This window comes from Mesocricetus auratus, unplaced genomic scaffold, assembly GCF_017639785.1.
Source record: "Mesocricetus auratus isolate SY011 unplaced genomic scaffold, BCM_Maur_2.0 Super-Scaffold_4256, whole genome shotgun sequence".
NCBI lineage: Eukaryota > Metazoa > Chordata > Mammalia > Rodentia > Cricetidae > Mesocricetus > Mesocricetus auratus.
In genome coordinates this window covers 98299758-98326531 of record NW_024429182.1, presented here as the reverse complement: position 1 = coordinate 98326531, position 26774 = coordinate 98299758, and the positions used below count along the sequence as shown (strand labels likewise).

At 42.6% G+C, this 26774-nt stretch overlaps 1 protein-coding gene across 1 annotated transcript in view; it reads right to left on the bottom strand.

Annotated features, from left to right (window-relative positions):
* The window catches only part of Pold3 (DNA polymerase delta 3, accessory subunit), a 39727-nt gene extending 21240 nt beyond the window's left edge, over nucleotides 1–18487 (bottom strand). Inside the window, exons 1-5 of the mRNA XM_005073994.4 lie at nucleotides 18321–18487; nucleotides 17557–17612; nucleotides 10183–10285; nucleotides 6759–6798; nucleotides 4794–4926 (exon numbers count right to left, since the gene is read on the bottom strand). Coding sequence (XP_005074051.1) covers nucleotides 4794–4926; nucleotides 6759–6798; nucleotides 10183–10285; nucleotides 17557–17612; nucleotides 18321–18380 — 392 coding nt within the window. The 5' untranslated portion in view covers nucleotides 18381–18487. The remainder of the gene's footprint in view (nucleotides 1–4793; nucleotides 4927–6758; nucleotides 6799–10182; nucleotides 10286–17556; nucleotides 17613–18320) is intronic.
* Between the last annotated feature and the right edge of the window lie 8287 nt (nucleotides 18488–26774).

Here is a 26774-nt window from a genome sequence, read left to right as displayed (position 1 = left end):
TTAATCTCAACTGTCAATCTGATGAGATCTAGTATCACTTGGGAGTCTGGCTCTGGCACACCTATGAAGTTCACCATGTACCATGATTTGGCTAACTGAGGTAGGAAGGTCTATCCGCCTACTGTGGGTGGCAACATTCCCTAAAATGGGATCCTGGACTATATACAAAAAGGAGAAACTGGGACTGTGACATGACCAGCTGCATCAGGCTCCTGCAGCCTTGGCTTCCTCACCATGATGACCTGTGCCACTGAACTGTAAACCACAATAGTCTCTTTGTCCTTTAAGTTGCTTTTGTCAGCAACAGGAAGAGAAACCATGACTCGGAGGTCTCATGTAGTACATGTAGGCTAGCCTTAAATTCCTACATAACTGAGGATGATGATGAACAATCTTCCTGCCTCCACCTCCCAAATGCTGGGTTCAAAGGATGCATCATCATGGCTGGCAAATTCTGAAATTCTACAGAGGACGTGTTCAACAGAGTTCACGGCAGTGCTTTATTCATCACATTCTTATTTGCCCTGGTATTTTGTACATGGGCAGAGTTTGCTTAAACCACTGGTTCTCAACCTGTGGGTTGAGATCCCGTTTGGGGATTGCATATCAGATATCCTGCATATCAGATATTTACATTATGATTCATAACAGTAACAAAATTACAGCTATGAAGTAGCAACAAAGATTCTTTTTTAATGCATGCCTTTTTTTTTTAAGCTTTATCTATTTATTATGTGTATAGAATTCTGCCTACATGTATCCCTGCAAGTCAGAAGAGGGCACCAGATCCCATTACAGATGGCTGTGAGCCACTATGGGACCTGGACCCAGGACCTTTAAAAAAGCAGGCAGTGTTCTTAACCACTGAGCATCTCTCCAGCCCAGCAACAAAGATAATTTTATGGTTGGGGGTCACCACAACATGAGGAACTGTATTAAAGGGTCGAAGTGTTAGGAAGGTTGCAAACCTTTCTAACTTTTACTCTTGTTTATTTGCTGAACATTAACAGGACCAGTTTTATCTGATGTCAGATATGATGAGTCATAGCTTGTTTTTTTTGTTTTTGTTTTTTTTTTTTTTTTTTTTTTTTTGGTTTTTCGAGACAGGGTTTCTCTGTGGCTTTGGAGGCTGTCCTGGAACTCGATTGGTAGTTCAGGCTGATCTCGAACTCACAGAGATCCGCCTGCCTCTGCCTCCCGAGTGCTGGGATTAAAGGCGTGCGCCACCAACGCCTGGCTGATGAGTCATAGCTTGACTGCCACAAAATTTTTTTTATTTATTTATTCATTTATTATTTTTTTTGAGGCAGGGTTTCTCTGTGTAACAGTCCTGGATGTCCTGGAAACAGCTCTATAAACCAAGCTAACCTTGAACTAACAGAGATCCACCTGAGCCGGGCGTTGGTGGCGCACGCCTTTAATCCCAGCACTTGGGTGGCAGAGGCAGGCGGATCTCTGTGAGTTCAAGGCCAGCCTGGTCTACAGAGTGAGTTCCAGGACAGCCTCCAAAACAATACAGAAAAACCCTGTCTCGAAAAACCAAAAAAAAAACAGAGATCCACCTGTCCCTACCTGCCAAGTGTTAAGATTAAAGGCATGTGACACTAGTGCCCACCACGAGATTTTCATATAGATTATTTTTTAAATAAAATTAATGTTTTACATAAAATTAGAAAAGTACTACATTTTTCTTGAAATTCTTCCCTAAGACTTGTAAATTATTCTCCAGCTGTATATTTATCTAATAAATATTCAAAAGCTTATTATATTCAAAGTTTTGAAAATAAGAGAAAAAAAGCCCACCTTAATGCTCATCATTAACAGTCAACATTAGTTACTGAAAATGTTTACTGTATACTGGGCACTATTTGGAAAAGCAGTTAACTGGCACAAATCCTAATCAGATGGTGTTAAAGAAAATAGTCGCCAATTCTGCATCAGTTTCTCCAAGGAGCTGTCTCTATTGGTTATCCCAGCCCCTCTATTAACTTCAACCACCAAGCCTTTCCTAACAATACAACTTACGTCTTTCACTTGTTGCATGGCCTGGCTAGTCTGGTACTCGCTAAGTAGTAAGTTGGCCTGGAGCTCAGTGATTCCCCTGTCTCAGAACCAGTCTTGTCATTATTTCTGTGGTTGGGTTTATTTTATTCTGCAGTGCTGGAGGCAGAACTTGGGGCCTTATGAATGATAAGCAAGCTCCTGCCACTGAACCATATCCCCTCAACTCTAATATCAGACATATATCTTTCAAAGTTTCAGCTTCTCCTTAGCTACTGCCCTCCCTTCCTTCCATTTCAGTTACATTTTCTGGAAAAAGCTGTCCATGTTGGCTATCTCACTTCCTCTTGTCTGACTTAATCATCTAGATAAGTCTGACCCTGCACTGAAGCACTCCGTCCTATCTGACTTGCTTCTCCAAAGCATTTGGCACTGTCCCACCAGTCCCTCTTTCTTGAAATTCTACCCTCAGCTTCTGGAACCCCAAATATTTTTATAATTTTCCACTTCGCTGGAATGTTCCTCTTAGACCCTTCTTTTTTGTTCATTAAAATAAAAAGCTACCAGTAAAGAGTACTTACTATGTGCTAAATGCAGCTGTAAGAGCTCTTCTGGGAGGCCCTGCTGGTCAGAGGTTGCAGTCTATCATGTCCTGGCAGCTCTCTCCAAGCACGGCAACATGGAGGACTCCATCCCAGTGAAGGGCCTCCTGCTCTCTATCTGACCTTATTTGGAGAATGTCTCTAGGCCCACATAGATGCCTGACTATCTCTAGTGTGACCCGTGACACAGTTCTCTGCACCAGCTTTGCCCCTGCTACCCATATGGTAATTAGACACTGTGTTAGGAGCTTTACCATAGGACCATACGCTTCCAAATATGATAACCAAGCTTGTACTAGGAGTTTTATGATAGGAAAGTGCTGTTTAATGCAAATTAGGTGATTCCCCTGTCACTGTCCCCATCCTTTATATCTCCCCTCACTCTGGAATGAGGTTGAGCTGTCTCACTGAAGCTGTCTCCCAGAAGGCTATTTCCACTGTGTTCACAGGCCATACAAAGCTCTCTGTCACTGCTTCTGCCCCTGTCCGTGTAGACTGGTGGCCAATGGACTACAAGGAAAAACGGGACCCCACAGCACCCCACATACCTTCATTCACTTAATCCCTATTACATGTGAGGTTGGTACTATTTACCATAAGGAAGTTGAATCACAAAGAGACTCTCATTTGCCCAATGTCATACAGCTGGTAAAAACTGCATTCCAGAGTTTTCCTTTCTGGCCTTCTTTCACTCTACACATTCTCTCTACATAGCTGTGTCTGCTGCCCTGGCCCAGCAGCTTACATATGTTCTGGATCCAAACTCATTCTGTTTACCTCGAGACTTATCTATTGCAATGACTATCCTTACTTGAGATTTCCCAGCAATTGCACATGTCTAAAACCCAACAGCACTTCTCAGAATAAAGTCTAAACTCTCTGGAAATACTCAAAAAAGAATCTGACTCCAGTCTTCTAATTGTTTCCCAGTTGTCACCCTATGTTCTAGCCACAGACAACAACAATTATGCAATGCTGGGTTTCCCTCTCAGCTCCATCTTTATTCTCACACTTCTTTATCTGGCAGTTTCTACTGGACCTCTAAGTCTCAACCTAGATGCCTTAACCTTCTGGAAAGTCACCTATTTTTCTACTTCACTCCACCCATCCAGGAGTTGGTAATAAATACCTGTCTCCAAATCTCCTCATATCATTCCTCTCATGATAACACTGTACTATAACTGTTATCTCCTGTAGGCCACTGACCTTAGGTACTGGGCCACATTCACAAAAGTATGTAGAATGGCAACTCAATGGTATTCATCAAATATATGCAAAATTCAAATTATCTTTTTTTCAATTTATCTGATATTATATGTAAGAGTGTTTTACCAGCATGTATGTGTGTGTGTACCATATGCATACCTATGCCCAAGGAGACCAAAGGGTGTTAGATCCCCAGGGATTATGAGTGGAGATTGTAAGCTACCATGTGGGTACTGGGAATCAAGCCTAGGTCCTCCGTACAAGTACTATAAAGCACTAAGCCCCCAAACTTAAATTGTTATTAAGTCAAGGTGGTAGATACCAAGTATATTTTTAGAGAACCGACTTGAGCCCTCACTATAATCTTACAAAGTAGGAAACATCACAGCTGATTTAAAGATGAAGAAACCAAATCTAGAGAATATTAGGTAATTTGTCCAAAGCCACTGAGCTATTAAGTAGCAAAACACAACTAAAACCCAAGATCATCAGTTTCTAAAATGCACACCCATTATAGTCTGTCACGATCCAGTGCTCTGAAGAACACAAAAGATTTACAAGATTTAATCTTGGCTATGGAGCTTTGGAGCCGAGTTACTTTTGGCTGGAAGGAATAGGGACATCAAATTTAGGAACAGTTTTTTGAAGGGCAACATTTGAACTAGCTCCTAAAGGATGGGTAAGATTTAGACAAGCAGAGACTGGGGCAAAGGGGTAGTAAGGGCACACAACAAACATTGCTGGTGGTGATGACAGGGTAAATATATGAGAAACAGATTTATGGGGAGTCCACTGGGGTTTTCAATATGGGTTGTGGCTGCTATTTTTCACCTTATGATGTACTAATAAAACTAGGCATGTGTCTTACTGCAAGATAAATGGGGTTTTACTAGACTTGGCATTCACTCTTAAGAGGCAGCCACTGTGTAAACACCTTACAAAATCAATTTGTAAAGAAGCCCACAAGAACATTAAGGAGCTTACTTGCTGCAGTTCTGCAAATTGCTTTTAAGGATGTCATAGTCGGTATTGAACAGAGGCCCACTGTCCTTTAGCATAGCTTTCTGGATGCTGTACACATGGATGCTGGCAGTCACAGCTAGCTTGGACTTCACTGCTACAAGTTAACAGGAAAAGCAGTCTGTTAATACACAACTTCATTGCTTGTGGGGACTTTCACAAGAAACTTTTCTGCATTAAACCCATGTGCTATCTATAGTGGTCCAAAAACTCTAAAAAGCCAAACTACTACATATTCAGTGTAACATCAGGTCTCTGTGACGGGAACACAATGATACTGAGCTGTTTCAAAGTACAGCACCTGTCAGGGAATCACTCATCCGGGGACACTCAGCAAAGAGTAATTAATGTTGATGATGATGATGCTTTGTTTTCAACCAGTTTAGGATAATGAAGTGATCTCTATCTGAGAAGACTTCTCTCTACCAAGAAAACGTAGATGTTCCAATAATAGTTTAGAGAAACCAACTACACAATATTATTATTAATGAGTTGAGTCTGTAGAGCAAAATCAAAAGACCATCACAAGAACAAACTGGGGTTCTACAAGGGAAGACGCTGTGCCTAAATTGTTCCCTGTCCCCAGTGCCTAGCACAGAACTTAGGACACAGTAATCACATATGGCATAGTTTTGTAACACTAGCTTTTTCGCCAGCGAAATTTTTATGCAACCTTATATATAAAAAATAGGATAGTAAGGCATAAAGAATTTTATTTTAAAACAACCCTTTGACATACATATAATTTTATTACTTACTAAAAATGAAAACAAATTTAACATACTAATGAAACAAGTATGCATGCTTATTTTTCTTTTTCTTTTTCTTTTTCTTTTTTTTTTTTTTTTTTTTTTTTTTTTTGGTTTTTCGAGACAAGGTTTCTCTGTATTGTTTTGGAGACTGTCCTGGAACTCGCTCTGTAGACCAGGCTGGCCTCGAACTCACACCTGCCTCTGCCTCCCGAGTGCTGGGATTAAAGGCGTGCGCCACCAACGCCCGGCGAGCATGCTTATTTTTACACAAAGAACTGACATCTTGGCTGAATATTTGATACTGCAGAATAGAATGCAGCACACATAAATTTTTTTAAGCTAATCAATACTTTGTTTTTATAATCATTAGTCCTGACAATGCCACCATTTGCAGGAATATATAGTACAAAATAGAAGAAGTATATTTAGGTCATTTCGGAGTGCTGTTCTAATCCAAGCTGAAATTCACTGAATGATTAAAAAAAAAAATTTAGAATCAATCCCAAACATATCAATTTGATACATATTAAAGAACAATGATGGGAAAACAGTCTTTGTTTTCCATAGTTAAAGCATTATGTTTCTGTAAGAGCACAGAAGTTTGTGTATACAGTAAAACGTCTGCAACTGAGAACATCCAACACAACATATGTCATACACAGCCTCAAGTTTGGGCCATGGTGCTGCATGGCAGGATGTCACACAATGCGAAGAGCACGCACTGCGTGTTCAGAACTAAAGCTACAGTGAAGTTACATGACACAACATAACATGGGTGAGCACTGCCACAAAACCCTCAGATTCATCACGTTTATTTTGAATTAAGTTTCGGCTGTAACAAGCTCATTTTGGTAACCTTTTTACAAGCCCTAGATTCAGTTATTCAACCCCATATAGGATCACGACCCACAGTTTAAGGAACCATGTCATTGAAATTCATGACTATTTTTGTTTGTGTCATGAGGCTTGAAATCCTGTCATAGGTGTACTTTATAAATGTCAGTGCTACTAGCCTTAAAAATGGGAAGTTAGGCAGATGTAAGAAGATTTTAACGTTCAGAAACCATTAATAAAAGGAACATTTTGGTTAAATAGTCAAATACACTCTACGCAGACTGTACCCAATCAATGCTATAAGCAGAAAAGCAAAAGCATACTTAGTTACTCAAACTCTTACCTTCCAATTTATCTTCTCTCACTACTGCAACCTTGTGGCACTGCAAGGAACAACACTTCATCAGTGGTGAAGTTACAGAGCTTGGGATTTCAGCTTCCTTGACAGTAACTCAGCTATGCTTAGCTATGAAATTAGAAAAACACTGGGTACGCCGAAAATACATTACAGTATAGGATAGTCTGACTTATTTTTAATTTGCATGTTTTACAGCTTATCGAAAAAAGAGATAAAGGAAAATGAGAGGCCAGCCTCAACACTTTTATGAAACAAAACTGCATCTCAAATCACTGTAAGAACAATTTTTAGTAAATGATTTAATGACAAACACTATATAATCTATGGAACTAGGTAACAGATCTGTTTCACTTATGCATGTCAGCATAAGTTCTAGGAACTACCCTAAGATTAACTCAACATCCAGGATAAATGAAATAACCTTAAAGAAATGAAAGTCTTTTTTTTCCTTATTGCAACTTTTTAATAATAAACAATTTTTTTATTAAATTCTCAAGAGTACCCCAGGACTTAACCATGTTACACTAGAAACATATGCTGTTTTGAGAAATCAAGAATACTGACTAGCAAGTAAGGCATCTGCAATTAACCTAAAACAAAAGGCCAAAAAGAAAGCCTTTTAAATGAAAACAAAAAACTTTAAGCAACGTACAAAGACAAATGAAGGAAAAAAATTAAACCAAACTAAAACTTGTATCACAAAGGGCATTACATCTTCAGAGCATAAAGACAAAGATGAAGTGAGGAAAATGAAGAGCTTTTAGAGAAACAAACAGGAAGTGTGAGCCAACAGTTCACAGCCAAAACCCAGCAAGGGTCCTGACCCCCACCCTCTCAGCCCCCACCCCCCACCCCTGACTCCAGGTGCCACATGGAGCCCCGGAGCTACACCAACTGTTGTGGAGGAGAGCAGAAGCAGCTGCTAAGCCCGTTAAGTTAGCCCCACTCTCAAAGAACAGAGTGCAAAGCTCTGACCTTTACATAGCCATGCACACACATGCATACCTACACACAAATGTATGCATACCTGTACACACCTGCATGATCATATATACAAACTAAATGTTCTTCAAACTGTCACATTCTACAAAACTGCGCTTTTAAAAAACTTCAGCATTAGGAACTAACCATTAAAACACCACACATTTGAAGTACAACCTTAGGAACAGTAATTAATTCACACCCAAGGAAATAATGTAGACAGGCAGGCAGTTGAATATGGCTAAGTGCTCCTCTGCTTGGGGCTAGTGAAAATGCACTTGCCAACAGTGGACCTGGCACCTTGCTGGTGCAAAACCAGTGCAGAACAGAACAGAGTTACTGCCACATTGGCCCCCATTGAGGTGAAGGCACCAGCATCTCAAGCCTGACATACAGAAGCTGCAGATCATTACTAACTACCTTTTAGAATTTTATTTTATGTTTTTGAAAGAGGTCTTGCCCAGGTTGGCAACAAATTCTTGACTTTCTGCATCGGCTCACAAATGCTAGAATTAAAAGCACATACAACCACACTCAACAAAAGTTCTTCATAGAGGTCAGGTGTGGTGTTTACACATTTAATCCAGCACTAGACAGAGGCAGGTGGATCTTTATGAATACGGAGGTCAGTCTAGTCTACTAGACAAGCTGCACAAGTGAGACCTGTCTCTCTGCCTGGACTCTTAGGGAAGTGCCTGGACCCTATCCTGAATGAAATGATAGACTCTAGATATCCCCTATGCGGAAGAAATTGGCAATAGGGTGGGAGGATGGGGGGGATAGTGGGGGGGGGGTGCGGGAGGAGGGGAGGGAGAGGGAACTGGGATTGACATGTAAAACAAGCTATTTAAAATTTTTTTTAAATGTTAAAAAAATAAAATAAAAAATAAAAAAAAGAACTTACACAAAATTAAAAAAAAAAATAAAAGTCCTTCATAGAAAGACTCTAGCTTAAAACTTGACTATTTTAAACCGGGTGTTGGTGGTGCACGCCTTTAATCCCAGCACTGGGAAGGCAAGGCAGGCGGATCTCTGTGAGTTCCAGGACAGCCAAAACAATACAGAGAAACAGTGTCTCGAAAAACCAAAAAAAAAACAAACAAACAAACAAACAAACAAACAAACCTGACTATTTTATAACCGCTGGTAAATTAAATTAGGTGATTTTAAAAAATCATTCTCAGCCAAAAACTACTACATGGAATGCTAATGAGAACCTGCAATGAATGGGTAGACCAATCTGACAAGGCCTAAGCAACATAACATGAACCCACTAGCCAGCGGTTCTTAACTTGTGGATTGCAACCCCTTTGGGGGTTGTATATCAAACATCCTGCATGTCAGACATTTACATTTCAATTCATGGCAGTAAGTAGCAAAATTACAGCTATAAAGCAGCAATAAAATAATTTAATAACTTAATGGTTGGGGTCACAACATGTATTAAAGGGTCACAGCATTAGGAAGGTTGAGAACCACTGCACTAAACACTTGAGAGTTTCAAAATGCATGTGCCCGCCCCTGAGGACATGAAAGTCAGTAAGAGATCAGCACACCAAGGCTGCTTTGTGGTTGAGATGAAGAGGCAACAGTACCGAATGTTGGTGGAGTGAGTGGGACTAGAATAGAAGACTCGGGAGCCTATACATAATCCCAGCCCGTGGCTCTGTACTGCACCAGCAGCTAGGCCTTCAGGCCCATCCCCACCAGAGGGCCACTCTAAGTAACCTACCAAAATGAGTGCTCAAATTAAAACTAAAGTCAATTTTTCTTTTCTCTTTTTTTTTAACACCCCCGAGTTTGTGGCTTAAAATTTGAACAGGATGGCCGGGCGGTGGTGGCAAATGCCTTTAATCCCAGCACTCGGGAGGCAGAGGCAGGCAGATCTCTGTGAGTTCAAGGCCAGGCTGGACCGACAGCCTCCAAAACAATACAGAGAAACCCTGTCTCATAAAACCAAAAAAAAAATTTTTGAACAGGATGAAAATTAAATGCCAGTGTCTCTAATACATATTAAAGAGAAAAAAGGAGTTCAAGGACCATCACTAAGGTCTCATTTCCTAGGTAACCCTCTAATAATGGCAGTCTCTTCATCACATGTCACCTAAACTTTCCTGAGTGTCATATTTAGTTTAGAATTTCAAAATACAGCTGGGTGTTGGTAGCAAACACTTTTAATTTCAGAACTCAGGAGGCAGAGGCAGGCGGATCTCTGAGTTTGAGGCCAGCCTGGTTTGCAGAGCAAGCTCCAGAACAGCCAGGGCTACACAGAGAAACCCTGTCTCAACAAAACAAAACAAAGAAACAAAAACAACCCTCTCTTCAAGAGGTTCTTTAAAACTTCCACACCCCTCAATTTTGCTTTTCTCCTGCTGCTTCTAATACTGTTTCTATCTCACACATGTAGGCTCATTGCAAGAGAACTTACCGAATGTCCGTTCTGCATAAGACTGCCAGATACCAAGTAAGTAACATGCAACTGAGCTCCTGAATTTTCCTTCCGTTTCCTTTCAACATAGTCATAGAGCATCCTGTTCCAAACAAGACAGAATTGGCTCATTAGTATGCATCCCTGCCTCATCAACTCTTAATTCATGACTTAAAAGTCATATATAGGAAATCTGACAGTTCTCTAAAAAAGCACAATTTTAACTTACTGAACAGGCAGATTCCTGAAAAAACAATGGATGGACTTTAGATGGAACATGGAACTGGAGCCAACTTGTTTGAACTGGCTCAGTGACCCAGGAAGTAACTAAGATAAATCTAGAAATATGCCAGGAGGGACAGAACCCAAAGCCAAACAGTGGCAGTGATTAAGTAGCAGATACAACAGCTATGGGATCCAGAATAAAGCTTTCTAGGCTTCATATCTTGAGGTATAAAAGAGAAATACCATTACTACATTAGTAATGCTTATAACCCAAATCCATACACTTGCCTACAAGCCTCTACTCTCAAAGAAGTTGCAAGTCTGCATGTGCTTTTGGAGGACAGAGAAGATTTGGGATTTTAGTAATTCTAGGAGATCATCATGTTGAACATTTCAAGTTATCATGTACACGATGACAAACATATGCACTTTTGGCAGTACTGAATTACTCAGAATCAGATGTCTCATGACTGTAGACTACAGCAGGAGCTTACACCAGTCAGCATCCAAATGTCCACTAAGGTGGCACAGCCATACATTAATGCAGAACAATTGCTTACAGTAAAATCTTACTCACTTTCATCCCAACCACCCAGAATACTAAAAGTTGACTCCCCTCGATGATCTAGTTAAAAATGCACATCATTTATCTTTATTTCAAGAAATATTTAGCAAGCTTCTACCCGTCACACTTTAATCAAGAACAGCCAGAAACTCAGAAATTCTGAAAGCTAGGTCTAGTGGCACATGCCTTTAACCTTAGAGGAACCCTGTGAGTTCAAGATCAACCTGATCTACATAGCGAACTCCAGGTCACCCAGAGCTACATAGTAATACAATGTCTCAAAGTAAAAAACAAAGAAAACCTCCGCCTTAGTGTTGACTGCCCCCTTCTCCAGATGCCTCCTCTTAGCTTCCGAGATACTCTACCCAGTCGCCCGCAGCAACTATCCCACTTGTTCCCTGCAGTTTCTCTGCCTTCCTTTCCTTACTGGGGGTGTTGTCTTTAGTCATCTTCTTACTCTAGTATGGTCAGTCACTCCAGTTAGCCTTCGTCTAAGAGGTTTCCTGAGACATGGAACATGGTTCATCACCCCATGGTATTCTCTGTGGTCTATTTTATTCAACCCCATGGCTTCATTTTTCCCCAATGACGTGAAATCTGGGAGTCATTACCCTTTACTTATCCTTGTGCAGTAAGTTGCCAAGTCTCTTTAACTCTCCTTCCACACCTCTTGACTACACTATTTCATTTCCAAGTGTCAACTATACTCTCTTCTCACCATCATTATCTGTGAGGCTGTCATAGTGAAGTTTTAAAATGCAAGTCAATTAAAAAAGCCAACAGTTTAAAAAAAAATCAAAACTTTACTGAGTGGCCACTTGTGTTCTAAGCAGTGAACAAAGGCATCAAAGCTCATACCCATTAGGACTAGCCATCTCTTTCCTAGAGTGTAAGTTTGGAATGGGTAGGGACTTGAATCAGAGATCTCCTTGCCTGCCTTTCAGGCAGAGACAAGCAGATCTCTGTGAGTTCAAGGACAGTCTTACATAGAGAATTCCAGGCCAGCAGGGCTATATAGGTCTTATCACTTAATAGCTCATCAAGACAGAAGCTTAGGACCACCTCCTACTCCATGCCTTCTCCAACATGGCCAGCCCAGCAGAGCACCTCGGCCTTCCACGTGCTAACAGAGATTATCCCATGCCTAATATTATGACACTTACCACACTGCACTCTAACTGCTTTGTTTATATGGCTGCCTTTCCCATTAGACCATCAGTTCAAGTACAAAGTATGTCTCATCTGACAGTTTTGAGAGTTCTTTCACCTTGTTCTCTTGTCTTCCCCACTGTAGTGATTACGTTAGAAGCGCAGATAGATGGTGAACTATTTACACTAATTAGGACCACGAGAGTAGAAGGCCAAATAGGCAAGTACCATGTCTAAGGTACTCTGGAGCATGCAAAATGCAGGCTTTTCTCCACAGCTCTTGATCTCGTCTATGGCAACTGTCATTGTCTTCTGCACAGGTTTCCCAGTTTTCTGTAAGTTTCTTTTCTCACTTGTTTTTGTTTTCTTTTTAATCTATTTCCCTTTCTACTAAGTTCACAATAATCCCTTTAAAAAGGTATTTATACATATTTTCATGTTTGTCTTATTTAATAAAGTACTCTATTTCTGACAACAAAATATGTGAAATAATTTTTTATTTATTTATTTGTATTTTTATGTACATTGGTGCTTTGCCTGTGTGTATGTCTGTGTAAGTATGTCAGATAACCCTAGAACTGGAGTTACAGACAGTTGTGAGCTGCCATGTAGGTGCTGGGGATTGAAACCGGGTCCTCTGAAAAATTAGCCAGTGCTCCCAACCAGCAAGCAATCTCTCCAGTTTCCCATGAAATAATCTTAAAAATGAGTGACAAAACATGACTTCCTACAGAATATATTTCCTACACATATGATAATTATAGCCTCCCCTTTGAGACCACTAATTTTTCTCTTCTTATCAGTTCTAATCATAATTTCCCCCATGACTAACTCAATTTTAATCCTATATAATATGTTCACAATCTGAAATTATCTTAATTCAGTGAGAGAGGGTCTTACCTGTCAGAGACAAAGCCTAAAATAATACTTTTAAAAAGTAAGAACTGAAAACAACTATTTTTGGGGGAGGGGGTGTTTTGTTTTTGTTTTTTGAGACAGGGTTTCTCTGTGTAGCCCTGGCTGTCCTGGAACTCACTCTGTAGGCCAGGTTGGCCTTAAACTCAGAGATCCGCCTGCCTCCGCCTCCTAAATGCTGACTAAAGGCATGCACCACCATACTTTTTTATTGTACATTTTCTAAACATAGCTGAAACAGCATCTCCTACCCTAGATGCTTTTCTACATTTTCTTATTGAGAGGTGGAGTCCAGCACTGAATCAGAGGTGACTACTGAGGCACTGTTGAGGTGTGAAGCAAGTCAGAAAGTTGAGTGGCTTCTGCTGTGTGCTAGAACAGTGGTCAGACCTCTGAGCTGCTGGGTAAGAAACCTGACTGCTTAAAGGCATCGTGCTGCAAGGATGCCCAGGCCCTAAGACGGACCATCAGAAAACCCTGGTCCACAGCTCCAGTTCAGCTGATAAACAGCATCAACTGCCAGATGTACAGAAAGATGAAAAAGATGACAGGGCTTCAGTCACTGACACTTCCCAGAGACACCACAGAATCAATACAGACTAATTCCCACTGTGCCCTGTCCAAACTTCAGAATTTGTGAGTGTGAGAAAACGGCTATTTCTCCACTAAATTTTGGGTTAATTTGTTATACATCCATAATCAGAACAGTGACAAACTTCATCAACAATCAAATCCTGTTTCAAATACCATCAAGAATGTGCACAGACAACCTGCAGAACAGAAGTCAATACATCTCCAGTGGGTTTTTTGTTTTGTTTTTTAAGACAGTGTTTCTCTATGTAGCTTTGGCAACTGTCCTGGAACTCACTCAGTAGACCAGGCTAGCTTCAAACTCAGAGATCTGCCTGATTCTGCTTCCCAACTGCTAGAATTAAAGATGTGTGCCACCACCACCTGGCACAAATCTCTAGTTTCCTTGGAGCTAGGAAACTAATACATCATATAATGGAATATTATTTAGACATAAAAATAAATTATGTACCAATACAACCTTTGAAAACATATTAATTAAAAGAAGCCAGACAACTATACTATAATACATATATAAATATTATAGCCGGCCGGTGGTGGCATACGCCTTTAATCCCAGCACTTGGGATGCAGAGGCAGGCAGATGTCTGTGAATTCAAGACCACCCTGGTCTATAAGAGCTAGTTCCAGGACAGGCTCCAAAGCTACAGAGAAACCCTGTCTCAAAAATCCAAAAAAAAAAAAAATTATATAGACAGAAAGATTAATGGTTGTCTAGGAAAGGTGAGACAGAAGTTAGAAAAACAGTGACTGTTAACAGGCATTATTAATTTTGGAGTGATGAAAATATTCTAAAATTGCTGGTGGCTGTATTGGAAGGAAAAGGTACATCACAGAAAATTTAATTTATATTCAGCTCATCACTAGTGATGCAAAGTATGTAAGGCTGTTTCTGGTTTGTTTTATAATGTGCATGAGTAACAGCATGTATGCCTGTGCAACACATGCAAGCAGTGCTCTTGGAGGCCAGAAGATGAGGGATTTGCTGAACTTGGAGTTACAGATGTTTGTGACCTGCCATGTGGGTGCTGGGAACTGAACCTGGATTCTCTGAAAGAGCAACCAATACTCTTAACTGGTGAACCATCTCTGTAATCCCTCTGGTTATTTTTTAAATGGTTCAAAGTTTTTGATTATGTAGCTGTTGGGTTGCTTCTGTTTTACAAAGTGGGATGATCTCTGAATTGGTCTTAAATGTCTTTCCTGCTTTGAAAAGGTAAAAAACAAACAAACAAAAAATCTGATAGTGGTGAGAGCTTTACAACTCTGTGAAAACACTAAAAGCATTAAACTGTATATTTCCAATGGATAAATTGCTTTGTGAGTGAACAGTTCAAATCTGCTTTATAAAATGATTGACAGTAGTGTGACAGTACTAGGGAGGAGTAGTGATACTAGAAACAGATTAGAGAAGAATTGTTACACATGAAATCCTAATTGAAACCTAAAGGATAAGGCAAAAGCTGGAAAGGAACATTCCAGGCAGAGGAAATAGTACAAGGGACCTAAGCTAAGAATGAGTTTAGCATAATCTGTTGAAAAGCAACTGTACTAAGTCTGTAATAAGGGAGGTATGGAGCACTATGAGATGAAGTTGGGCACATAGGCAGGAGACAGGTGGTATGTTAAGGCTAGAACATGTGTAGCTCTAATCCTTCAAATGCATCCTTAAAGTCTACTACTCGAATACAGTAGCAGTTGCTTCATTTCATATTCAAACACTGATCACTGAAAAGAATAAAACACAGACAGCACTGGGGAGGCGGAGGCAGTTCGAGGACAGTCTGGTCAACATGCAATCTGGCCTACTTACAGAGTTCCAGGCCAACCAGAGCTACACAGTGAGGTCCTCTTTACAAACAGAAAATGAATAAAGCTCTTACATGTGTCCACTCCCAAAGTTACTACTGTGGCTCTTGGGTTTGGGCTAAAGCTGATCTTGGGCAATCTTGGTTCAGGTGTTGAAAGCTTAAACATCAGTCTCCTACACCCACCTAACGTTAACTCAAATAAAGCCCAATTGACCTGCTCTGGAGAGCAGTGGCTTTCTAAGACATGCGCCATGCTGGTACAGCTCAAAGAAAGCCCCACTAAAGGAACAAATAAAATTAGACCACCCAGGAGCAGGACAAACCAAACAGGGCATTTAACCCATGCATGATTTCTCAAGTGGTTAACCCATTCCTCCTCTTGGAATTTAGACAACGTTTTGTACCTTTGCATATCAAAACATTCTAACACTGATTTCAAGGTTGTCTTTTCTCTTTTGGCCTCAAGTCAGATCTGTTTTTAACAACAACAAGCAGTGGTCTGGCATCCTAAACACACATATCTTTTTTATTTTATTAACTTTTTCAAGACAGGGTCTCTCTGTAGCTTTGGAGCCTGTCCTGGAACTCGCTCTTATAGGCCAGGCTAGTCTCAAACTCAGAGATCTGCCTCCCCAGTGCTAGGATTAAAGGCATACACCACCACCGCCTGGCAAATACTCTCCTATCTTTTTAAATTATAATTAGTGAATTTGTGTGTGTGTGTGTGTGTGTGTGTATGTGTGTGCAACAGTCACCGGTGGAAATCAGAAGACCAACTGTGACTGTCTTTCTGATACCTAAGTCCTCAGAATTGAACTCAGGTCATCAGGTTCAACAGCAAGCACCTTTGTCCACTTGAGCCGTCTCATTGGCTCCAGGTCTCACACCCTATACTATCAGATAGTTAATGTCAAACACACGTTGGCCTCTGACACACTCAGGAACGGAGAACCTGAACTGAGGACCTGCCTCCATTGGGTGGGCCTGTGGGCATGTCTGTGGGGCATTTTCTTAACTGTTAATTGATGTAGGAAAGGCCAGCCCACAGTAGGCAGATGATCCTGAGTTCTATAAGGTAGCTGAACAAGCCAAAGAGAGCAAGCCAGTAATTTGTGCTCCTTCATGGTCTCTGCTTCAGTTCCTGCCTTGAAAGGCAAACCCTTTACTTCCCCACGTTGGTTTTAGTCAGTGTTTATCACAGAAACAGAAGCCATTAGGACCAAAGTTAGGCCTATCCAACACAAGTGGAAACATGTAGATAGATCTACGACAACAAACACATAAATCTGAGCTATAAACAGGACTGGTGAACCCATTTAATAAAACTGACATAACATTTTCTGTTGCTGTGATAAAAGACCACGACAAGAGCAACAGAGGGAATAAAGAGTTTATTTGGGAGTACTGTTCCTTAGAGGTAACAGTCTATCATGGAAGGAGGTGTGGCAGGCCAGGGAGATTGAGAAGGAAGCTGAGAGCTCCTATCTTCAAATGTAAGCCTAAGCACAAAACAGACCACCCCCCAAACAGAGTCACCAACTGGGAATGAAAATAGATGAGCCTATCATTCTCATTCAAATCACTATACAAAGTGATATTAACAGAGGCCAAGGCTGGGGGGAAAACAAAACAAAACAGCAAGTCCACTGACCTAAAAGAGAGAAAAACAGGGCTGGGGATGGCAAAGCTAGTCAAGTGGTTGCCAAGCAAGCATGAGGATCAGGACCTGAGTTCAGATCCCCAAACCCACAAAGCTGGATAAGGCAGCACAGCTCTGGTGTGGTGAGGGGGAGGCAGACAGAAGAAACCCAGAAGCTCGAAGGCCAATACAGCAGAGAGTAACAGCAGCTCCCATCTCATGGAGCCCAAAATCATCCTGACTGTCCCATGCACGCGCACGCGCGCTCGCACGCACGCACGCACGCACGCGCGCGCACACACACACACACACACACACACACACACACACAGAAAAAGAAAGACAAGTTGTGAAAATAATATTCCTCCCTATTAACCCAAGGGGGAAAAGTCAGATCTAACCTAAGAGCTCTATGAGCATTAAAAACAAGGTGAAAACAAATTCCAACATCATTAAAATTAGCAGTAAACTGGACTTACTGTTTTGCCTGGTTAACATGAACTCCTAGTGTATAGCTTAGCCACTTGTAAGTCACCTGAAAGAGAAAACAATGTTTAAGGTTTTATTAGATGTACAGAGTACAGATGAGTGCCAAGAGCCTGCTCCCAAAGATTCTTATTCTTGGATGATTATGCCCTGTAAACTACAATAGATATCGGTAACAAAAACCATCTATGTGACAAGTAAGACCAATACACTTATCTTACAAACACAGATTGATCAAAGCAAAAGAATCTACACCGGGTACCAAACAGTGTCCATGGGTTCACAATGACAAACTTGCTTCACTTCCAGATCTGTCTTGATCTTTACACCAGCCCAGAGAGGCGGGTCATGCTGCTTTCAATATTTAAATTTCCAGGAAGAGGAAACTGTCTCTGGAGGGTAAACCACCAGTCGGTAGCCCAGATGAGATGTCGCGTCTCCTCAGCCGCTCCAAGGTGGGCCGCTTGAGGGGGCAACCACCCGACAGGGCATGGGGGAGGAAGCGTCACGAACTCTTGCCTCCTTCCCTGGCTCCACGCTCCAGCGACCCACACGCCCGCCCAAGGCCCCCAGACTTCGGAGCACGCGGGAGGCTCTGCCCGCAGGGACTGTCTCCCACCCGAGGGTGCGTCGCGGTGACCTGTGCCCTCCTCAGCCTGTCCCCCAGGAAGCCACAAGCACCCCCCGGCGCCCTGGCAGGCCCAGGACCCCTCACATCCGCCTCCAACACGCCTGCCCCCTAGTCCTAGCTCCTCACGATCTTGTTCTGGTCCGTGACGAACTCGTCTATGTTTTCCAGATACAGCTGTTCCGCCATGGTGCTGCAGCTCAGATCCCTTTGCTCAGCCACAGCCGCAGCTCCCGCCGGCGGGAAACGGATTCGCTCACTCCCAGGTCGCGGGTCGTCTCCCGCAGCAACCGAGGCGACGCGCTACGGCGGCGGACGAGGGCCAAACCACTGCGAGTCCGGAAGGGACTGACGTTTAGGGGAACTGGATTTAGACCGGAAGTGAAGGAGGTGCGAGTTTGGTTGTGCACCAGGGAACCTTCCAATGTCTCCTTTGTCACTGGTATACTGACTCAGGACCATTTATTTTACTGCTCTGAGCAAGAGTTTTTCCACTTGGAACGTGAGAAAAATACCTCTTGCTGTCTAGCACTGCAACTCAATGGTAGCTCACTTTCCCAGCCTCGGTTTCATTCTCAGTGCCTAGGGTGGTAGTGTGAACTAAACTCTTGAAAAGAAGCCATGTCTGCAGAGACTGCTGGGCTGATCAGCATTTCAGTAATTTGGAGAGATTGGAATGTTGCAGGTCCAGAGGCTAATTACCTCATCTTGGCCTAGCTCCAGGCCTCTGGAACAGCCCTTTCTTACCCACTTCGGAATCGGAATCATCACCTTGTGACTTCATGGACGGAAACCTCTTGGAATCTACTAAGTTAGCAGACCACTAGCTTCCACCAAACTAAAAGCTAAGAATTGTCGTCAGATAGCATCTGGATCCTATAGGAAAGCTTCCCCCATATTGACGTACCTGCCTGTCTGAATGTGTTTTAAACTGCCTTGATGTGTGAATTCATTGCTCTGTAGAATTATAAAACTTCATGAAACTACTCCCACATTGGAACATGGAGTTTGGGGTACCCAGGCCATGGTCACTCGAAATAGCTCCGGAATAAACTATTTCTCATTCCCTTTAAGATGAGAGCTGTGGTTATTGTATCCACAGTGAGGTAAAATGGGATGCCCCATCCTTGCCATTTGATACCTTTATTCAACAGCAATAACACCAACAGAGATTAAATGGATGTTCTGTTCTAAGTGCTTCTCCAGCAGTGGGCAATAGTGACAGCATGCCTGTTAAAATCCTTCCAAAATAAGAGTGGTGAAGGTTTTCCAGAGGGGACTGGAGAGAAAGACTGTCTCAGATTGTTCTAGCTACTCAAGTGTTGGAAGAGGCCAATGGGGAGAAAACACTTGGGAGGAGCAGGTCCTGCTGTGCCTACTAAGCTGTGTAATGGGACTCACAATCTTTATTCCTAGGAAAATATCGTTAGATTAGAGAATTTGTACTTAAGTTTTTGCCAACAGTATGCATACACACAAAATCCTTAATAATAGCCCCCAGCCATTGTAGTTCAATCCTGTAGCATAATGGATAAAAAACAGGATGTGGATGTGGGCTGGGCAGTGGTGACACACGCCTTTAATCCCAGCACTTGGGAGGCAGAGGCAGGCGGATCTCTGTGAGTTCAAGGCCAACCTGGTCTACAGAGTTCCAGGACAGCCAAGCTACACAGAGAAATGCTGTCTCAAAAAGAGGGAGGGAGGGAGGGAGGGAGAATTTATGTTCTTTTAGAAACAGAAAAAAAAGCTGCTAATTATATGGGGGGGGAGTGTACAGAGGATAGGAAACATGGGGAGTGATGAGATTAGGGACCTAATCTTTAGATCAACCAGGAGTTTCTTGGAAGATGTGAAAAGACTGGGAGAAGAGCAGATGAGAAATGAAATCATTCTATTTGACTGGAGTTATAAATGAGATAATAAAACCATGCCCGCCACAGTCACACTAATAATAGGTGGCAACTAAGTTATTAAATAACAAAATAACAAACATATTGAGCAGGTGCTTTTAAAATAATAGTTCATTTAGCTTCATAGAAACCCAGCAGCTGAGCCAGGCGTTGGTGGCACACGCCTTTAATCCCAGCACTCGGGAGGCAGAGGCAGGCGGGTCTCTGTGAGTTCGAGGCCAGCCTGGTCTACAAAGTGAGTTCCAGGACAGCCTCCAAAGCTACAGAGAAACCCTGTCTCGAAAAAACCAAAAAAAAAAAAAAAAGAAACCCAGCAGCTGGACTGTGTGGGGTTTCCAAAAGAACCATAGCTTGCAAATGCCATAGCTAGTAAATAAACCTAGGACCGTGTCAAGGGGATTAGAGTTTATCTACAAATTCACTGAAAGGTTTTAGGGTAAAAAAGAAACCAGAGAAGAGTATTCCTTGGGATTTTCCCTCCCACAAATGAAAGATGAAAGGAGTCTTTTTAGCTGGGCATTGGTGGCACATACCTTTAATCCCAGCACTCAGGAGGCAGAGGCAGGTGGATCTCTGTGAGTTCGAGGCCACCCTGGTCTACAGAGTGAGCTCCAGGACAACCTCCAAAGCAATACAGAGAAACCCTTTCTCAGAAAAAAAAGAAGAAAGGAAGGAGTCTTTTAGTTTGTATATAGCCCTCAGATAACAATTACTTATTTATTGAGTACCTAGTGTGAGGTGGGTGACCCTAATAGCAACCCTAGTCCTCAAGTAGCCTTGTTAGATTTTAGCATCCCTTCACATATATACATACAAAAGATGATTTCCTATTTGAAATCAGTGTATATTGTAATGAAAAGAGTGACTATGAAACAACCTATATGGAGTCTGAGAGAGGGTTTGCTTAGATAAAAACAATTTTACGTATGATCTTGGGGCTGGTGAGATGACTCAACAGGTACAGTGCTTGCTGTGCAAGCCTGATCACTTGAGTTCAGTCCCAGGAAGCATGGAAGCAGAGAGCTGACTCCACAGAGTTGTCCTCTGATCTCCACACACCATGGTACATGCAACACCCGCCCCCACATGTGCACAGTAATTAATAAATACAAGTTTTAAATTACTGTCTTTATAAAGTCATAACATCAGCATCAGGTGTATTTTGATTTAAGTTTACTTACAATGAAAGCAATGAGATGTAAGTGGAAAATATTCTTGAGAAAGGAGAACTGAGGTATGTTCACTATGATTTACCACTCACTGAATGCCAGGTGCCACAATAGACTTTACTTAAATCTTCTCATGTAAAGTCTTCAGTTATCTAGGATGTAAATGTTACCTGTATACTAGTATACTTATTGTACAGATGTTGCACAACTTAAATCCTTATCTCAACTTTATAGAAATTGTTCACAGTTAAGTAGTTTGCTCCGAACCTTGTAGGTAGTAAGTGACAGAGATGTGTTTCTATCCCGGGTACGCCTAAAGCCCACTTTCTCATACTGTGCTTGCTTTAGTGGTAGCACTGAGCTGCCTTTTGTTCTCTTCCTTGGTTTTTATTTTTATTTTTCTTATAACTGTTTGACTTTTTACAGATCTATGTAATTTTTACAGTCAGAGAAATCAGGGGGAAAGTGAAGCAGTTAGCAATGTAAAATCAATTCATTGTCTTCTCCAAGATATCTGAAGTGATTTTTGTACTTGAAACATAAAATGCAAATCTTCAAAAAGGACTGGAGCTACTGTTTCTGCCTACACCTTGTATTCCTTTAAAAAGCAAACAGAACTCTTCCTCCTTCTATCTTAAGGATTAAAGTTTAATATCAGTGTGTCTTGTTGGGAATACAGTAGTTTTCTAGAAACCAGAACAGTTCGCTAGGAACCAAGGACGGCCAGACAAAACTTAGGATGTCAGTGTCAGGAGACACCAGCAGTGGGAGCCAGAGAATCAACACTCAGCCTAAGGTTGCCATCAGCTATGGAAGGCTGACCACCCTTCCCTTCCTTTCCATCCCCAGAATGGTTGGCAGCAGTGAGTACCGTGACTCTGTCAGGACCCTGAGTGGGAACACAGACAGTTCAGTAGGGTGAGAGCACTCTACTTAGGTGCAGTCAGGATCTCAAGACCCAGTTATGGGGAAGGGGCAGGCCTTTGATAGGAAGGGGAGACCTGGAGTGGTGCACTTAGGAACTGCACCCTGAGCTCCAGGACTGCCCCAGGTCTGGAGATAACATCCATCGTGGCAAGAAGTTAAAGATTAATAACTGTGATTCAAGGGTTACATAATTTACCCAAGGGGCATTCCAGAGGGTAAAGACACAGGCCTTATTGACACAAAAGTGTCAGGAAGATATTAACGCATTAAACACCTGTTGCTTCTATACCAGGTCTTGTATGATCAATAGGGACACAATGAGGTCTTCATCTTGAGAGCTTACAGTCTGGGATTACAACTGGATATAATGTTAGAGCATCGCCTGGTTCCATGGGAACCCAAAGGAAGTGACCATACAAGCTTAAAAATAGAAATGAGGAGGCAACGTTGAACTTGGGTATCTGAGGCTAGACACCATGTCTTTTCACTGTCTACAAAAATAAATAAACTCATGATATTGTCTTTATGATGCCCCTTAACAACAAATAACAAGCTCACATTTCCTCCTTTCAAAAAAAGGTTCTTCCAGGGGCTGAAGAGAAGTTTCAGGAGTTAAGAGCACTGGCTGCTCTTCCAGAGGACCTGAGTTGGACTCTCATCACCGCTATGGTGCTTCACAACTGTCTATAATTCCAGGTACAGGCAACCTGATGCCCTCTTCTGGCCTCTGTGGGCACTGCATACAAGTGGTGCGCATACATACATGCAGGCAAAGCACCCATATACATAAAATAAAATTAAAAAGTAACATCTTGTATATCTGCTCCTGTCCTTGGGGGGCTTGGAGACTGCTTTGGAAAGTCCACATTGTAGGAGAAAATGAGCAGGAACCCCAGTTTGGAGAGGTCCAGTAGGCTGCTGAATATGCTTGTCCTTAGGTACAGGCTTGACTAGTAACCTGATAGTTATACAGGGTAACGGGCAGTGAGGAGGGTTAGGTCACCGATGGAGCTGAAGACTGAACTTCAGGAAACACCTCCAGTTAAGGGACAATGACAGAGAGACCAGAAAAGGAGAAGGAGCCAAAGGAGCTCACAAGGAAATAAGTGTCAGTGCCCCTCCACGTATCACTGGGAGGGTCTAAGAGGAATACACCGAGTTTGGTGGTTAGAAGGCCTTTGGGGCCTCCGTAGCTAGGGATTGTGAGGTGAGAGGGTGAGAAGAGGTGGGAAGACCTGAAGACAGGGTGGAGACAGCCCTGGCCATTTAGCCAGCTGGAAATGAAAAGCTGGGTGGGGCTATGGCAGGTCATGTGCTTCCTAACATCTGCTCCTCCCCCAGAGGAGCCGCAGTGGGTATCTGTAGTAGAAACAGACATGGTGAGCATTGGGGGGGGCACCTCCGTGTGAAGTCAGGGTACCCAACTACTTGACATTGTGACACACTTTCATCAACAAAGTCCATGCTTAAGAACCTGAATGATCTAGTTAGTTACACACACACACACACACACACACACACACACACACACACACACACACAACTAAAAAACAAAACAAAAGCCCTCATACTGTTTGAAGTAAGTTCATGACTTTGTGCTGGGCTGCCTTCATGGCTATCCTAGGTTACATGCCTGATGGAGGGGTCTCAGATACTCCAGCTGCGGGAAGTAAAGGCCTGAATGCACGAGAGGGTGACATGCAGTAGGGCCTCAGTTCCCATGGAATGAGACACCCTCAAAAGGCCTTTTCACTCCAATCCCCAGCCCCCAACTTGGCCATGAATGGCATGGGCTAGGCCCTTGGCAAATATTTGCTGACAGATAACTGGATGGATGGAAGGATGAAATTGAATTGGATATTGTTCTACTCTGTAATCCCTTTTGCTGAACTATAGAATGTTGTTTGTGGAAGGTGTTGCTTCCTTTTCTTCCACCACTGAAATTCTTTTATGGTCTGTTATCAGAGTAGCCATTGTTGATAAGCTAACCAGGGAAATCCAGCTTACTTCAAAGGCCTGGTGCTCAGAAAGGCAGAGAGATGGATGGCTGAAAGCAACAGTTGGGACCAAGTCCACGTCCTAACCTAGCTTGAGTGCCACCAGGCACAGTACTGCTAGAGACCCAAGAGGATGGCTTCAAACGTCCCTCACACTCACAGCCTTTGCATGTTGCAACATTAAGAAGCTCACAGTGGTGGCTGGAGGTGGCTCAGAGGTTAACAGCTCTTTCAGAGGACCCAGGTTTGTTTCACAGAACCCACAGCCACCTGCAATTCCGGCTCCAGGGAATCCAGTGCCCTCTTCTGGCCTCCATGGAAATTTGCACTCACATGCACATGCCCACACATAGATACATGTATAAAGGTGTAATTAAAATTCTCCAGCTTCAGCTGGGCGTTGGTGGCACACACCTTTAATCCCAGCACTCGGGAGGCAGAGGCAGGCGGATCTCTGTGAGTTCGAGGCCAGCCTGGTCTACAAAGTGAGTTCCAGGACAGCCTCCAAAGCCACAGAGAAACCCTGTCTCGAAAAAACCAAAAATAAATAAATAAATAAATAAAATAAAATAAAATAAAATTCTCCAGCTTCATCTCTGTCCCCATTCACCCAGCCCTCTCCTGGTTCATCTTAAACACCAGTTTCAGGGTGACCCTGTTGCTCCCTGCTTGTCCCTCAGTGGTTCCTAGTAGCTCCCCGGATAAAGTCAGTTTCTTACTGAGAAGAGGTTCTGGGTTCTTTAGATCTCACCCTCTCTCTCCCCCCCCAGTCAGACTGCCTTAGGCTTTGTTTATGTCTCCACAGAGCACATTATCATAGACTGTCCTGATCACCTCCAGATTTCCTTTTCCCTCCCTCCCTCCTTCCTTTCTTACCTTTCCTTTCTTCCTTCACATTAATTGAAGTATCCACATCTTACACAACTCTGTCCCTGAGTTTGCTGTGAGTCCCTGTGTCTGGGCCTAAAATTACCGTGGCTAGTCTACAAGTAATCCACCAGATGTGGTGCGGTTGGTGACATAGGAGGCCAGTGAGGAATGTCCCCAGACTGGAGTGCTGAGTTTCTGACTGCCTGCCACTCCCCATTGTTCTTAGAGCTGATCTATCCCCAGACCTTGTGGTCAGCCTTTGCCAACAATTTCTGCCTCTTGGCCATAAAAAGGGACCATCCATCTTCTGGGCCCTGTGATAAGGCATTTCTTCCTCTGGGAAGCTAGCCTCCCACCTGGCAGTCCACAGGGGCCACATTGCCCACAGATCACCTGTCTGAGGGGCAGGCACCAAGTGGTTCTCCCCCTTCAGCCCTGAGCAGAGGTCACCTCAGCCGCCCCCCTCCAGTCCAGCTCTCTGTAGTCTACCTCCATACTCACAGCCCCAGTTCTCATGACACGCAGACCTTGACACCATCACATGACCACACTTCAGGGGAGGGGGAATCACATATCAGAAAATCCACCCATTTTAGTATGAGCTAGATGGATTCCAGAAAATTTATACAGCTGTGGGAACATCATCAAAATTCAATTTTAGAATTCTGTCACACACACCCTAATTCTCTTGTGGCCTTGTTTCCTGCTTATACAGTCAATCCCTGCTCCCAACCCCGGGACCCAGACAACCACTCATCTCTTTTATGTCTTAGAATTTTGCCTTTTCTACAAACTTCCTATAGCACATCACATGTTTTGTGTGTATGATTGTTGTTATGGACTGAATTATTTACCCACGCATACTCCTACGCTACCCAGATTGATATGTTGAAATCTGAACCCTGAGTTTCCCATAACATGACTGTACTTGAAGACCATCTGATGTATAAATGAGGTTATGGGTGTGTGTGGAGGGCGGTAAACTAATAGGAACAAGTCCTAAAAGGAGGAAGAGGCTATTTCTACACACAAAGGAAGGCCACATGGAGACACAGGGAGTTGATACCTACATGTCAAGAAGAGGGACTCAGAAATCAAGTCTACTTGGACCTCTCTCAAGAAAATAAATCCCTATTGTTTCAGTTACCTAATCTGTGGTACTTCATTTCTGCAGCCCAAGCAAGTGAATGCAGCTCGTTACCCAGTGCACACATTGGTTATGTAAGTCAGCTGTCCATCACTCTGACAAACATCTGTGCATAAACAGAAGGAAAGTCCATTCACAGGTGCTTAATTTCATTGCATTGAGTACAGCTGTTCACCACCCCTACCCTCCACCCCCCACCCCGGTGACCAGGCAGCAGAGAGAGGAAGGGGCTGGAGATACAATATACCTACCTTCTTTGATAATACCTCATCCCTAAAAGTTCCACTACCTCTCAATAGCCCATTGAGGAATGAATCTATGCATAGATTAATTTAATCATGAGATTAGAACCTTCACAATCCATTCATATCCCAAAGTCCCACTTCTGAACATTGCTGAGTTTGGGAACACCAAATCTTCAACACATGAGCCTTGGGACACATTTAACATCCAAACACTATCATCAGGATTTCACTAATTTATATTGCCAAGAAATAGTCCCTTGTATAACATATTTTGCTTACTTACTCTGCAGATGACGAACTTTTGGGTTGTTTCCAGTT